The 16,800-nt window shown below is 44.0% G+C and overlaps 1 protein-coding gene across 1 annotated transcript in view; it reads right to left on the bottom strand.

Annotated features, from left to right (window-relative positions):
- The window catches only part of LOC125944237 (fatty acid synthase-like), a 92,281-nt gene that overhangs the window by 38,651 nt on the left and 36,830 nt on the right, over positions 1–16,800 (bottom strand). The window contains exons 5-7 of the mRNA XM_049664567.1: positions 14,885–15,007; positions 2,205–2,438; positions 136–437 (exon numbers count right to left, since the gene is read on the bottom strand). Of these exons, the coding sequence (XP_049520524.1) occupies positions 136–437; positions 2,205–2,438; positions 14,885–15,007 (659 nt within the window). The remainder of the gene's footprint in view (positions 1–135; positions 438–2,204; positions 2,439–14,884; positions 15,008–16,800) is intronic.

The following is a 16,800-nucleotide window of genomic DNA, read 5'->3' as shown; positions in this document are numbered from 1 at the left end:
ACATGTGAATTAGATTCGGGTTGCAATAATAAGCGAAAGAGGAAATAAATCCTCAGTAAATTTGTTACTGGGCCGTGGTGCACCACGGTTAAGAATACTCGCTAGTATTTGCATATTTCATAATAAAAAGCTCACCGCAAGCGATTCCTTGCTTCGTCCGGCCATAAAAACTAGCCTCGGCAGCTCTTGCTTCTCTCGTACAAAGCTGTCCACGTGCGGTCCTGGGTTCGCTTCAAGAATTGCGTGCGCATTGGCGCCACCGACGCCGAACGAGTTGATACCGACAGGACCTCCCTCAAACGGTGTCGCTTTGTCCACAACCTCGATGATGCCATCGAGCAGCGATGGAATGTCAGGACTGGCCTCTTTAAAGTGTAGGTTACCCGCGATGGTGCCAGTCTCCATAGCCAAGATAACCTTAGCAACAGAGCAAATGCCTGGGAAAAAAGATGTACGCTCAGATTGATATGTTCAAAAAGATTAATTAGAAAATTTACAGCGAACAATTTCCACCCACGTACATCATCCGCACTTTGAGGTAAAACACGAACTTTTATTGGCCAGTTCCTCAGTAGCCTGCTCCAGAGGTCAAAAACTACGTGATGCCTGCAGTTCATACTATGTTCCCCATCCGCCGCCATGACAACGAGCGGCGCTGGCACACTTCTAGGGCTAATCCTGTACACCCGCGAAAATTGGCGGTAGGATTGAACCATGGTATCTTAATTTCTAAAGAACCGCAATGCATACTGCACAGGACGTGGATTCGGTTCCCACCTGCGGAGTTCCCTTTTCCTCCGCTTTCATGTCTCCTTTGCCTTAATATTTTATATTTAAATCAAAGTTAACAATTACCATCCCGCTTGCTTTTTCTGGCGTCATTATCTGTTACTTCCTATGGTTCCATTTAAAAGGAACTTAGACCGTCGTAAGCTGTTATCCTTCCCAGTAACCACGACTAAGGGCCACGTACAAGAGTTGGTGGGTGAGACACTGGTCGTTCAGGAATATAACATTGCAGAAGCAATAAATCGAAATGTTAATGACGAAGTACATCATACCCACATAGCCATATATCATGAATGTAGTGGTATTGTTTTTGCGTTGTCGGGAGAGAACGAAAGTGTAGGAAATGAAAAGAAGTGATGTTAACCGGAGTAACTGTTCTGTTGGCTGCTCTGCAGAGGGAGAAATCAGGAAAAGGTATAAAAGATAAAGATATTGTGTGAGCACAAATAGTTTGACGAAACATTGTCATCAGCTGGTTTAGAACCATGGCCTGGACGAAGGCCTCTACCAGCAATCTCCAACTACCCCTGCTTTGCGCCTTCTGACACCATCTTATGCCTGAGAATGTCCTCATTTCATTACACTACTTATTATCACCTGCGTTTCACTTCTCTTGGCACCCAGTATGTTACTCTAATATGCCACCGGTTATCCGCCCTACGCGTTACGTGAGCTGTGCTGTTCCACTTTTCTGTCTTAATTTCAACTACAATATCTACTACTCCCCGTTTCTCTATAATCGACATTACTGTCTTTACGTCCCTTAAGGTTACGCATAAAATTTGTTGTTCGTCGCTCGTTAAACCGTTCTTAACTTCTTTTGAACCCTCTTTGTTAACGTCTAGGTTTCTTCCCCACATGACACTAGTGGCAAAATTTGATGCGCGAATTATAATGCAGAAGTGCGTATATGTTGTTTACAGACTGAACAATAATTTTTTTCAAACTGTTCCACAGCAAAATGCGAACTTAGTTCACCATGGCAATCTATTACAATCTCGACTATGCCATGATGTGTACCCCGATGCGATGACCGAGGAATTTTGCGGCCAGGTGTAACATATATGGAAGTCGACCTTCATAGGTTGTCGTCGATGATTCAACTCGTCGCGTATTACAACAAAGTGGTCAATATCATTTTTTTAGTGTGAGCAGGGATTAGCGTTGTTGTGTTTTTTGTGTGAGCAGTCTTATCGTTGGTAAAGAAGGCACATTTGCGGAGCGGTGTGACTGAAAGAAACATTACGGATTTCTGCGCATGGACGGTGTATTGCAGGGTTCTAGTTGTGTAAATACACGAAGCGACAGCAGCAATGGCATTCGTACTGCAGTGGTCTAATGGAGTTACTAAAACACTTATTTAGCCTCGATGCATGTAAAACCGTAATTACAAAATTGTAGCACAGCCTACTTACCAGAAGCTGTTTCGGAGTGTCCCACATTGCTCTTTACGGATCCAACCTTGAGTGGTCGTTTGCGTGCCGGTTGACAGAAGACACTGCTTAGGGCCGCCAGCTCGTGACGGTCTCCTACTTTAGTGCCGGTACCGTGAGCCTCGACGTAGTGTATTTGCGTCGGGTCAATGTTCGCTTCAGCGTATACATCACGAAGGAGTTTCGCTTGCAGGTTTGTAGACGGGACTGCGAGTCCTGCGAAGTAGTGTAAACCCAACTTGTGTCAGGCATTACGCCCGATCGTGAGTGTTTCTTGGGCGGAAGGCCGTTGCAAAGAATGCAAGTATATTTCGAAATCGCAAGCAAGACAGCGTTATCCCCGATGAGGCTTGAAATTATGTAGTCTGTGGATCAATATGTCCAATATAAATAACTTTAACACGAAGCCCTCGAAGTTATATTGCAATAAAGACAAGGTAGTAGGGTGTCGCTTGGTACATCTTGTATTTAGTCAGTTTAATTTGCGAACAATGAAATATCTTATACGACGGCCGGTCCGGTTGCGTTCTTCATTAAAAATTACGTCACAAGGTCAGAGTGCGTGCACAATTGATTTATTTACTACATGCATTACAAGAAAAAAATTATTTCGAGACTGCTACGGTAAAGTTCCTCGTCGAATGTCTGGTCAAATGTGTTGGTAACGTCGGCATAGTAGTTCTTTGTTGAAATGTGAAGCACATTGAAGTGAAATCACGACACATTGACTATGCAGCGGAATAAATTCACAGGTACCTCAACGCTCATTGCCTTTTCTGTGTCACGACTGAGCCAATGTGGCAAGAACAAGTCGCGTTCAGAAGTGAAGGCAAGGCGCGAATATATTTTTGACTATAGATATAAGCCATGTGCAACACTGTTATTGTAATTAAGAGGACCCTGTTTCGCAAAGTATCAAGACCGCAGCTTTCGTCGCCGGCGTGTGCTAGTTCCTGAGTGTTATTGCATGGATGACTCTCTTTTATTGGCATGAAGATGCGCTTAACGAACGAATTCTATTCAACACCGGAAAGGCGAAGATAAGACACACAGAACTTATTATGGTGTTGTTCAAGAATGACGGACTTGCGCAGTTATCTTTCTAACCTCGACATGGAGGAAAAGTCATCACAGGCGAGTAGCCCAAATCAGCGATTTCCCCAGGAATTGAAATTAGGGGGGCGTCTAAATTATTAGGGGGGGATTGAGAATAGAGGAGCTAGGAGTGGTAGTCATCTTCATATTTTTATTTCCGTCGTTGACTCCAACACTAGTGATAAAGATTCCGAACAGTAACTTCAGTTTATACAAGAAAGAAAGCCTGACTTCTGAATAGACAAAATTATAGCAGAACGACTGCATAAAGCACGTCGTGGAATTACGCGGCAGTTCAGACAACTTGGAATAAAACCTAAAAAATCTAGGTGCTGAACCCCACTCGCGGAACGCCGACGTTGCTGCAAAACACGCGCGTTTCTGCACTAGGCATAAAATATCAGCTCTTAATTAGGCACACATACCAGCAAGTCGGATCTCTGCCGAACACTGTAGGCACACGCGGAAGGTGTTGGAGGTGCCACCCAAAAGTTCCGGGAATTTGAAAAGCACGGGCAAACTGGGTGTGGTGCACATTTCCGCCGCTAAATGCGGCAAGGAGTATGCCTTGCGGATCAGTGTGCTGAGCGAATTGCATCTAAGAAGTACAGTTTTGCGAAGTGTTGTTTTGCAACGCAGTGTTTCACTGATTTGGCGCATTTCGTTGCAACCAATATGGCAGACTTCAAGAAGGGAAGAATTTGCATCAAGTTTTCTTTTAAACTTGGCAAAACTGCGGCACAAACTCATCGTATGCTAGAGGACGCTTTTGGAGTCGACGCCATGAGCCAAAGTAGGACGTTCTTATGGCATAAATGCTGCAAGGAGGCTCGAATGTTTGTTGACGATGAACGTTCTGGACGCCCGTCAGCGAGCAGAACCCCGGAAGCGATAGCGGAAGCTTGTAAGGCTATCCTTTGAAATCAGAGGCTAAATATAAAAGATGTCGGCGACATTGTGGGACGGTTGCACGGCACAGTTCAACGAATTGGCTTTCTTCAGATGTCGCAAACGCAGAACTACTCTCAGATAACTGTGGTTATAATATTTACCGGTGTGACCGAGTAGGGAAAATAGGGGGCGGTGTCCTATTAGCGGTCAAAAGTGCGTTACCTCCCTTTTCAATCAATGCTTGCGCTGACATTGAGATTGTTTGGGTCACATGTGTTGTTTCCTCCGTTCGATTGCTGTTAGGAGCATGCTATCGGCCACCTGATGCCTCTTCCTCATTTGTTCAAGACCTACATGATAATATAGCTCGTGCTATTGAACTTTCTAAGGCAGATATTGTTTACCTTCTGGGTGATTTCAATTATCCGTTAGTTGATTGGTCGGCTTTATCGTCTTCCTGCCGTGTTTCCACCGACTTTGTAAACTTAACACTGGACTATCATTTATCGCAAGTCGTTGACCAGCCTATCCGTGGAACTAATCTCCTCGACTTAGTACTAACAAATGCACCTGAGACTACAGGACCGGTAACGTGTATTGATGGTTTTAGTGATCACAGGCTACTGCAATTCAAAATTGCTGTTCCCTCACCTTTTAGCTGTAACACTATTAAAACCATTCGCGACTATAATAAAGCTGACTACAGCAGCATAAATAAGGAACTTGAGAATTTCTTTAATCTTATATTTCGCCCATCGTTTAATTCACGGACTATAGACGATAACTGGGCTCTTTTCAAACGTAAAATTTTAGAACTCGTCGCGAATTTCGTCCCTTTAGTTGTCATAAAAAACGACAGCAGAAACCCATGGTTCAGTAAGCAGCTCCGAACACTAAGAAACAAAAAGAAGCGTTTGTACAATAAGGCTAAGTGCAATAAAGATGCCCTGTCTTGGAATGCGTACACGGATTGCTTGCGCACCTACTGTAAAGCCTTATGCACTGCAAAGAATAAATATTTTTCTCAGGATTTGCCCTCTCTTATCAAAAATAACCCGAAAAAGTTCTGGGCAGCCATTGCACCTGGTAACTCTACCAGTAACATCACTTTACACGAAGGAGACACTCCCGTTCCCGAAGAACAATGTCCAACCGTATTCAATTAGTTTTTTTCCTCTGTGTTTACCACTGAGGATTCTTCTAATGTACCTCTTGTACCTGATCAAATCTCTGCATTCATGACACCAATCGAGATCACTCAGAAGGGCATTGCCAATTTAATTGATCGTCTTAAGATTTCTACTTCATCAGGCATTGACTCTAATAATTCAAAGATATTAAAAAATACCTCTGCTATTTCCAGTCAAATTCTATGTGACATTTTCAGGCAATCATTATCATCTGGACAGTTGCCTAATGACTGGAAGGTGGCTAAGGTTGTGCCGATATTCAAAACTGGCGACAAGCACACACCGGGAAACTATAGACCAATATCACTAACCTGTATTTGCTGCAAGCTGCTTGAGCATATTATAGCGTCGCATATTTATGAACACCTTGAGTCTAACCACTTTTTTTTCTCTAAGCAACACGGTTTTAGGAAGGGTTACTCATGCGACTCACAGTTATTCGACCTCACAACGGATCTTCATTTTAACCTGAACTGTAACAAACAGACTGATTGCGTTTTCTTAGACTTTTCCAAAGCTTTCGACAAGGTTGCTCATTGTAGCCTATTTTCGAAATTGTCCGCACTACGTTTAGACTGTTTAACAATGTCGTGGCTGCGTAACTTTCTATCTTTTCGTCAGCAGTTTACCGTAGTAAATAACTTTTCTTCAAACATTTGCGACGTAACATCCGGTGTACCACAGGGAAGTGTTCTCGGACCTTTATTGTTTTAATATACATAAATGACTTACCCTGCGGTTTATCTTCATCTGTTAGGCTATTCGCTGATGACTGCATCATTTACCGTACTATTAATCAATTTTGATGATCACCTTTGCCCTTCAAAATGACCTTGAACTAATTTGCAACTGGTGCGACACCTTGCAGATGTCTATGAACTCATCTAAATGCAAGGTGCTCTCCTTTAGTCGTAAGCGCATTAACTCCGACTTTTCTTACTCCATAAATGGTAGCGTGGTTACCAAAGCTTCATCATATAAATACCTCGGTGTTCATCTAACACCGGATCTCTCATTGAGCACGCATATATCTGCTATCTGTTCTAAAGCATCCAAAACACTAGGATACCTTCGTAGGATTCTACGCAACTCGCCTCCCAATGTGCGCAAATTAGCTTACCTTTCGTTTGTTCGTCCGCAACTAGAATTTGCTTCGTCTGTATGGTCTCCTCATTAAGGTTATCTAATTAGTATGTTGGAAGGTATTCAGAACAGGGCTGCACGGTTTATTTCTCGTAATTATGCCCGTCATACCAGCGTAACCCAATTAAAGCTAGATATCTCACTCCAAGAACTGGATATACGCCGAACTATCTCCTTGTTATGTCTGTTCCATCGGTATGTTCACAATGATACGTCACACTTTCTGCCACTTCACACACCTGAACGCACGTCAAGCCGCCTTCATAAGAAATTTAGCTTCAAGCGCGTTTTTGGCAAAACTAAAGCGTTTAATTCATCTGCTTTTCCACGTGCCATCACCCTGTGAATAGCCTTCCCGATGATATCGCTATGTTATCTAACCGGGATGCTTTTCGTGAAAAATTACACGCTCTGTATGACTAATTACTGTATAATGATGTGTCACTGTTGCACTGTTAGTGTTTCTATTATTCTCGCACTGCGGGACCTTTTCATAAGTGTCTTGGCAGGATTTTATTTTTAGTTCTACTTGTATTCGTTTGTTCATTGCTTTCACACCTGATTTGTACTTATGTTATTTGTTTTACTGCTTTTTCCATTCATTGTATTTTCTGATTGTAACCCCCCTTACTCAATGTCCTTTAATGGACCTGTAAGGTACGATAAATAAATAAAAAATAAATAAATTTTGTCGGATGTTTTGAACATGAGGCGCATTTCTTCAAAGTTCGAGCCCAGACTGCTCAGTGACGAACAGAAGCTGCACCGTGTTTCTGTCTGTACGGAATAGAAGCAACAAGTCAGAGACAATCCCACATTTCTCTCCAGTGTAATAACCGGGGATGAGACATGCGTTTACGGCTACGATCCTGAAACCAAACAGCAGTCGCCGCAATGGAAGTCGCCAAATTCTCAGCGGTAGCAAAAGGCACCTCAACTTTATGGGAATCTGAAGTCCTTGCTCACTGTTTTCTTATTTTTTTACCTACACGTAATTGCCCACAAGGAATTTATAGCTCCTTGACAAACTATGAATAGTGAGCTTGACTGTGAAGTTTGAGGTGCTTAATAGAAAGCATTCGTCGCAAGCGTCTGGAGGAGTGGAAGACCAACTGGCTTCTTCATCACGACAGCGCACCTGCTCACACATCACTCGTTGTTCGACAGTTCCTGACTTCCAAACAAATCACAGTACTTGTGCACACACACTGTTCACCTGACCTCGCCGCTTGTGACTCCATCTTATTCCAAAGTTGAAGTTGAGGTTGAAAGGACGGCGGTTTCACACTATTGAAGACATCCAGTCAGAATCGCCGGCGGTCTTCAACACACTGTCGCCTCAAGAGTTCCACGAATGCACCGAATTGTGACAGAAACTCTGGGATCGGTATATGCACGCTCAAGGGGAATACTTTGAAGAAGACAGTGCTTATTAGGCTTTATGGTCAACATATTTTTTACGACTGAATTCCCGGAACTGTTGGGTAGCACCATATATGGGAGCTTCGATATCGGCCACGAGGATATGCATGACATTGACATATAAAGATATGAATTTACGGTTGCTAAACACAATTGGTTGAATATGTACAGTCACAGGCACTTTTGCACATCCCGACCATTCACTGCATAATTAAACTAATAAAAGAATTATGAATCAAGAAAGCGAGCATCAATGTCCTTCGTACCATAAAACTAAACCGCCACAAATATATGTAGGCATTCTCTACCACATTCGGAGCACTTACGTCTGTTTGGGTTTCTTGCTGTAACACCCCACCACTCTCGCGATAAAATCTTGAATAACGCGTCTGTCATTGTCAGTGGCATCTCGGACGTCTGGAAGTTCCGGGCCTTCAATGCTCAGCAGCTCATTCACGTGGTTGGAGAGAATGCGGCTCCTTTCTGAAGATAAAACCCGGTTCAGGGACAAAAAGAAGCGCTCGACCGTGACTGTGGTGATCGGTTGTAATAAAAGTTGACCGACAAAATCTTGCAACTTGGGAAACATAGCGACAAAGTAGGGAACAACGAGAAGGGAAGATGAAAATGTTGTGGATGTCAAATCCTCCTTCAGGCGTCGGAAGATGTTCCACTCCGCATCCAAATTCCTCGCGTGTTCTTCGTCGTACGGCAAACCAATGGCTGGGAGGACTTCCCTCCAGTTTACTGTGTCTTGCTTTTGCGAAAGGCACACGTAGAAAGATCGCAGGCTTGAGGTGTGGTCGACAATTCGCTGCCAAAGGTTGTCCGGAATAAGGGCTTTGTACTTGTTTAACTCACGCGTGAGGTTGATCTTGTTCTCTTCTGTTAATACCTCACCAAAATATCATTTTCATGGAGCTTCTCTACTGACGTTCTTACTTCTTTGAGCACTGCTCCTACAACATAAATCGCCGCAATAGGCTCTGTGGTTGCTTCAATCACTGGGCAAAGATCTACCGCTGCAGTAGTAATTACCTGGATGGCATTGTTTAGAGACGCCAATGACCCCAGCAAGCGATCGACAAGTGTAATAATAGCGATCGTTTTGTCTCAACGTAGCTGTAACAATAGTGGACCATCTTCACTGCTCATGTCAGCACCAACTTGGTAAATTCTTTCCAAAGCGACTATCAGCGGTTTAAGTATTTCAGTATCACAGCCAGCAATCGCTCATGAGAGAGTCACCAAGTTTTTCCTGGCTGCACTAGTTTCAGCTTCAGCTCGACAGCATCTTCGATGTTTTCAAGAACACTCAAGCGTTTAGGACTCTTACTGAAGAAAGAGTAGAGTGAAGAGTAAGAGTGTTTTCGATTTCCTTCGACGACTCTGCAGCACGCACTAGAGCAAACTGGAGTAAATGACCTCTGCAGTGAGTGTAACAGAGATGAGGGTTGCATTTCTGCTTTTAAGTAAAGCCTGCTCCCCTCCGTGCCTTCCAAAGAAGTTGGCAGCCCCGTCAAATGAACAACAAGCCATACTACTTGCGTCAAGTCCAGACTTGCTCAACTGGGACAGAAGAAGCCGATGCGTCCGAGATAACTTCGACGTCGAAGAACGCGTCCGTCGGTTGGCCATTGACAACAAGATAGTGTATACAGTGACCCAGGATTTGACGACCATTAATGTCGGTGCACTCGTCGTCCATGTAGCAAAACTTCTTCAACGTGGAAACATAGGTCCGGACCTTTTCAAGAGTTAATTTCTTCAACGTCGACCCACATGCTTCCAACCAGTTAGTTGAATTCCTTGCAGAAAGTAAATGCGCATTTGCGAGTCTTTCCCTGAACCACTGCTCGATTTCAGGATTCATAATGGAAAACGTACTCAGCGATGATCTCCAGTTCGTAGTGTGGGCTACTTCCTGATTAAAAATAAAGTAGGAAGCTAGAGCCATGTTCTTTCTTGAAATCTATTTTGATCGCCGGCATTTTTTGCAGCCTCATTTGTGACCTCTGAAATTGTCTGCGACTGGCTCAACATGCTTACAGCATGTTTGTGGTGTCCTGAGGCGTCGTGCCTCACGGCCCTTTTCACCAAGCTTGGATGCATTGGATTTGCTGATCCGCGCACCGTCCATTTTTCCGTCAACAAGAGGCTTACCTTCATAATATGCGCTTTTGCACTTTTTCCCCCACTAGTCGTTACTGGTAGCCTCAATGAAAGAGAATCTCGTGACCGATGAACATCGGGAATGTGCTTTCGGCTGAGCGCGCTCTTCGGTGGTCGGTTCCAGGCCTCCTTGCGGGAAACTATGCATTCAGATGCACTAGCGGAAGCGTCCCACGGTTTTACACTTTGATTTTGCTTCACCGTTTTCACAGCAAGGAAGAAGCTCCGAATAGGTTGTTGCCGCTTCATTGCCGGCGTAACCTATACAAAAAAAAAGAAAAAAAACTGTAAGCCGGATCATTGAGTTCTCATGTGTGTTTGTTACATCTACTGTATGATCTGCCGTAATGATTCTGCTTTGCGGGATAGCCCATTTCACACGCTATTGTTTTCTAAGGCAGAACACCTTTCCTGCGTTATAAATTGTTTTTCACCCTGTGCCGAAAGACTTCTCCGATTAGAATCAATAGTACGAGTTTGTTGCTTATACCTTTTGTTATTAGACTAAATAAATGTTTCAAGAACGCTTACCACTTTTTATTCTACTATTAAAAAAAGCACAGCAAACATGCGCGAAGCAATAATCTCATGACTCGGGAAATAGTATATTCGCGACTAAGAAAGATAACAATGTACCTTACCAGGGATATTATGTTATGAAAAGAGGTGAACATTCGGCGCAGGATACTGGCAATAAAAGGCGTGACTGTTATCGACCGTGCTAAAATAAATAAGCGTTCATATATATTCAGGCGAAGAATATATCTCGGTGCCTTAAACCCTCCGAAACGAAAACAATACCAGAAAGCTTGATCATCTAAATATAATATTCTGTTAAAATATTTTTAACAGTTTATCTCGCAACACCTATTTTCATAAGATAATAAAAATACGACATATTGGGCAATTCGCAAATTATGAAGCCATTGAATTATGCTTGAGTATCGTTTCGACAGTATTAATGTAGTTTTTGTTCTTAATATAAAGTGAAAAATCGAAATAAAGCAAGAAATGTTGCGTACGTAGGCGAGTCAGCAAAAGGATTACTTACCGTTATGCGGAAAATCTGTGGTCAGAAGTGCGTGAAAACGACAGCAAGTTCATCGAGTGGTAGACGTTTTGACTGCCTCAGTCTGCCTGCGTCTGGCCTAAAACCGTATTACATCATGCGGCACGCTCCTTTATAAGCGCGCTCGCAAAATCTCGAAACAGAAAGGGGCGCCGAGAAAAACGGTGGACGCCGCAGTACGTGGAAGGCTGCGTCCCTTTCCATCTGCCTTCTTCACAGCTCCGGAATTTTCTCGAGCCTCCGGCCGGAGCGCGCCACTTCGCCAAGGTTGCGGTGAGGAGGAGGGCCGGGCAGTGTGCTCGGATACGTTCGCTGGGGCGCGCGCCTAGGAGTTTGTTCGCGAAGCATCATTTTCTCTTCCTTCGACGCACGCGCTCCGTAAACAATCGGCGCTGTCATTAGCGGCCTTACAGACGGCATGTCACCGCCGTTAACGAGGACGGATGCGGCGTTCGGATGCGGCGTTTTGTTCGGTGTCACCACGAGGCAACACCGCCTTGCTGCATGCTTCCCATGCTTACGCCCTGGCCCTGACGCTTCGAATCCTGGGCGGTCGTCGCATTCTTTCAGGTTGTTGTCTCCCACCAGAAGCAAGTTATGGAGAATGTGTCCTTTCGCGTACATATGCCCTACTTCCGGCGCTATTACACACATTTTCGGTCGCGCGTAAAAAGCAACGAATAAAAGTAATTGCGAATTAAAGGAGTGCATTCAGAAAAACAAGGGGGAGGGGTGATACCCTCCCTGGGCTGTGTAGGAAAATCACTGGCCCAAATGTCGCTGGTGGCATGATCCAAAAAAAGGCGACACTTCAAAAACACTTCACGATTATGCGACAAAACGCACACATTTACTTACTATAGCATGAAATGAAGTATGAGTGTATGTCATATGTAAGAGGCCACCTGCGGCGAGAAAAGAAGACGACGATGCGAACCGAGCGTTCTGAACGGCACGAGCGCGCGAGGCGCGTGACCCGAGGCTTGGTAGAAGCAGAAGCGAGGCTGAGCTGGGATTGTCGACGTCGCTCTGGGCCAGGAATGTCGCATCGTCAGCTACGCTCTGGCGACGGGAGACTTAGAGGTTCGGCCGAGTCCGTGACGCAGGCAGTCCGAAGTGCCGCCGTCGACCTCGGAGACATTCGAGCAAGGCTCCTTGGACCAGCTGCAGCATAACACGGCATCGCCGGGCACTGCAGAGAGGATCCCCCTTCATCGGCAGACCAGCGCGTTGGATGATCCCCGGAACGCCACGTCGGCACACTAAGAAAGGAGCTGGACGGAAGCAACGGCTGAGAACATCGTTAGGCCTAGTCCGTCGAGCCTCTCTGCCACGACAGCAACAGCGACCGGGTTACAGGCGCCCACCAAGGCGACGAAATCGTCAAGATCGCCGGGAGCAACGACTCCGAAAGAGACGCGACGCGACTTGGACGAAGAGAGCTCCATGAGTCAGCGTCAAGAAAGGTGAGGACATTCCACGTAAGCAGCGACATAGCAATAGGCCAGAGTTGTCTGACTTTCACAGAGGAAACGCCCAGACTTATTGTAGGCGAGTTTAAGGACATATTCAGTGTTTAGAAGGGATTAGGTTCTACATTTGTTAGTATTTTTTCCTGCAGCGTGTTTAAGTGTTGTTGAGCTTCAGTTTAAGTTTTGAGTTTGTTTGAAATTAAAACCTGGTGTGGTGTTGCCATGCGTCTTCCACCCCCATCTCTTTTAACACCCGCACGCCCCCGAGATCGGTGACAAAAACACACTACAGTGTACAGTACAGGTCTGCACTGTCATTTGCTCCATATTATACATATCGTCATCATCATCAGTCTATTTTCTTTGTCTACTGCAGGACCAAGGTCTCTACCTGGAACCTCCCATTACCATTGTCTCGCACTAGCTGATTCCAACTTGCGCCTGCAAATTTCCTAATTTTATCACCCAACCTAATTTTCTGCTGTCCTCGACTGTGCTGCCCTCCCCTTGGCAACCATTATGCAACTTTAACGGACCTTCGGTTATCTGGCTTATGAATTACATGGCCTGCCCAGCTCAATTTGTTTCTCTTAATGTCAACTAGAACATTGGCTATTGCCATTTGCTGGCTGATCCACACTGCTCTCTTGTCTCTTACCATTACGCCTAAGAATTTTCGTTCCTTCGCTTGCTCTCGAGCTTCTTTGTTAGCCTCCAAGGTTCTGCCCCATATGTGAGCACCGATAGAATGCAATGGTTATACACTTTCCTCTTCAACGGACAGTGGTAAGCTCCCAGCCTGGATTTGGTACTACCGGCCGTGTGCAATCCAACCCATTTTTATTCTATAAATTTTCTTCTCATCATCAATGTACACTGTGAGTAATTGAGCTAGGAAAACGTACTCATGTACAGGCTCTCGAGCCTGACTGGCGATCCTCTGTTCTTTTTCCCTTGTCAGACTATTGACCGTTATCTTTGTCTTCTGCATATTAATATTCAACCATACTCTTACACTTTCTCGGTTAAGGTACACAACAATTTGTTGTAATTCGTCCCCAGTCTTGCTGAACTCCCAAGCCTTCCCAGTCTAATAGTTTAAATACAGCTTCTAAGCAAGCAGGGCATAATATCGGAGAGCTTGTGTCTCCTTGCCTGTCCCCTTCCTTGATAGGTAACTTTCTACTTCTCTTATAGAGAATGTATCTCGTATCTCTACTGTATTAAATGTATTTTCATAATCTACGAAAGCCATATAGAAACCTTTTACTGTATTCCGAAGATTTTTCAATTGCCTGATTGATGACGTGTATGCGATACATTCTAGAATATCTATTTCTGAAGCTAGCATGTTCTCTTGGTTGATTGGAATTTAAGTTGGTGCATATTTTATACAATACTGAAAGCAACCTAATGGGCCTGTAATTCTTCATTTCTTAAACACTTGCCTTCTTATGGAAAAGTATAATGTTGCAATTCTTGCAGCACTGTGGTACACTTGAAATCGTGAGACACTGCGTATAGAGGGCCGCAAGCATTTCAAGCATGATATCTCCTCCGTCTTATATTAAATCGACTGTTATTCCGACTTCTCCTGCTGCTTTTCCCCGAATCATGTCTTGCGAGGCCCTTCTAACTTAATCGATAATTACAGAAGGAGCCTCTGTAGCCTGTTAATCACTACTTCGAAGGAAGGTAGCGTGGCTGTTCTGGGTATTGTACAAGTCAGTGTAGAATTCTTCTGTTGCTTTTACTGCATCATCGAAATTTCATACGACATTACCCTGCTTTTATTTCAACGCATACATCTTGCCTTGTCCTATGTCACGTTTTCTTCTCACTGATTTCATGCTGCGTGCATATTTTACGCCTTCCTTAATTTTTCCTACGTTATAATTTCGAATATCCCTTATTTATTGCTTGCTGAACAGTTCTAGCAGTTCAGCGAATTCTATCTGATCTCTTGAGTGAGACAATTTCAGGTTTTGTCGTTTCTTCATTAGTACCTTTGTTACCTGGGAGAGCTTACCCACTAGTTCGCTCAGTGCCTTACCTCCCATTTCAAGTGCTGCTTCTGAAGTCAGCCTTTATAGATACATGTTTCGTTAACTTAGACAAAGTCGCGGCACAGTTTACTCATGCAGCATGCATAATCATATGCATTCAACTATGTCTCAGTGATGAAATCCTCTTAATCATTTCGCTCACCGTCACTCTTGTAGCCATCTGCATTGCTCTTGACGTTGACCACTCTGGCGTATACACGACGAGCTTCTCGTGCACGTTGGATGAAAAAGACGCCTATTGTTTCACTCCGGGCATAGCCATTGCCTATTTGCGGGAAGAAACCATAGTTAGCTGCACACACTTCATGCCGAGCAAAAATAATTAGCGAACTAAGAACGCTTAGCTTACTTGGCCTTACCTCTTTAGAGGTCCTACGCCATTCTTAAACTAATGTTTTGTTAAGCTGCAGTGTTAAGTCATTTCAGCTTCCTAAGTAGTGGAAATTAGGGAGCTGACTGTTTAATGAGTTAATGAAGTTTTTGTCAGTTATTTTCATACTGAGGACGTCGGGACGTCAATGTGGATCCTGCCCGCTAAAAAACCATGTGGTGCGCTGTGATCCTAATTTATTTAATGTTCCCTCGATGACTCCAGCAATTGTGCACACAACCACGTACAACCAATGGATTACAACAAGTAATGAGACATGACAGATGATGGCATTGTTTTCGGAATGAGTCAACTTAACTTAAACAGAATTTGAGAAAAGCTCGAACATTTATTATCGGACGATATGCAACGCTAACCACGCATACAATCTTTTACATGTCCGCTTGAGGAACTTTACAGCAACAAGTACTGATAAATTATCCAGCACATTTCACCCATATCAAGATCTAAATGTCAGATTTTGCACTTCTTGATTCAAAACACTCCATATTGATGCGGTTTTGGCCCCAAAGCTTCCTTGAAAACAACTTTCACAAGGATACCATGTGATTTTAGCAGAAAAGCCATTGAAACACTGACAATTGGGGGCATTGCTGTGCTGCATGATTACTGGGAATAATACGTGGAGAGAGCAAATTTGTCTGCTTGAAAGCTTAAGAAGGCTGCTGTGTTACCCCTCAGAGGTTCTTTTTTAGTCGCATTGAAGGCTGTAACAAAATAACCAACACGACTTGCAATGAGATTGTCTGATTGCCTCGATCACATTCGGCAGAAAGCGCTCTCCTATTGAGCCACTGTATTTGGCTCATTTTGATCCATACACCAGAAAGATCTGGCTCATTTTTTATCCAAAATACTACATTCGCACATCGTTCACTTGCCTTATTTGACCGATTTTGTTGTGATACTTTTTCTAGAGAAAGGTTGCTTAGATTCTCTTGTCATTACAGCTCTATCTCACATAGTTGCGGTGTGGTGATTTGGCTCATTTCGAAAGAAAAAAGCTCCGCAGATGAACACACACGCGCCGAACCAGAATGTCATAAAAAATGCATGGTCACATTGTCGAAGGGTTCATCTCTAGCAATCAATTATGCCCAGCTGTGGCCCGGAGAAGTCATTTCTATAATAATGCCGTGATTACCTATAGTCATGTGTTAGATTATGTTCTGGAATTAAATTTATCAACTACAAAGATATTTTAACATGTGCCCTTATCAGAACTTAAAGTGCATGGCCGTGGTTTCAAAGAACCGTCTCCCTCTCGAGCCGGTTTATAGACGTAGTGGTTTACTTTATGTGACTGGTTGTGAAACAGTTTGGAACTTCATGGTCGTCCAGTTGCAACAAACTGAAACATCGAGTTCCTAAATTTTGAGAAACCACTAGAACATCCAAATATTACACTAGCGTCCCCGGAAATATCTGTCGAATGAGCCCAGTTGTATAGACTGCCGCATATTAGTCCAGACTGTAGCATATAGTCCATATTAGTCCAGATGAACCGTTATGTGCTGCGACGAGTTTAAATGGTACTTCCGCACTATTTCTCCGGTGGGGCGCCTGTCTAGTTTCGCTGGGAACACTCACGGAACCAGTGCTGCTTGTGTCTGATCAAAATTCTTGATCTTCATGTCCTAAGCTGCTATATCTACCGCCCCCAGAGC

The sequence above is a fragment of the Dermacentor silvarum genome, chromosome 3 (assembly GCF_013339745.2).
Source record: "Dermacentor silvarum isolate Dsil-2018 chromosome 3, BIME_Dsil_1.4, whole genome shotgun sequence".
NCBI lineage: Eukaryota > Metazoa > Arthropoda > Arachnida > Ixodida > Ixodidae > Dermacentor > Dermacentor silvarum.
The sequence above is the reverse complement of the archived record's forward strand: the minus strand, read 5'-3'. Positions and strand labels throughout refer to the sequence as shown.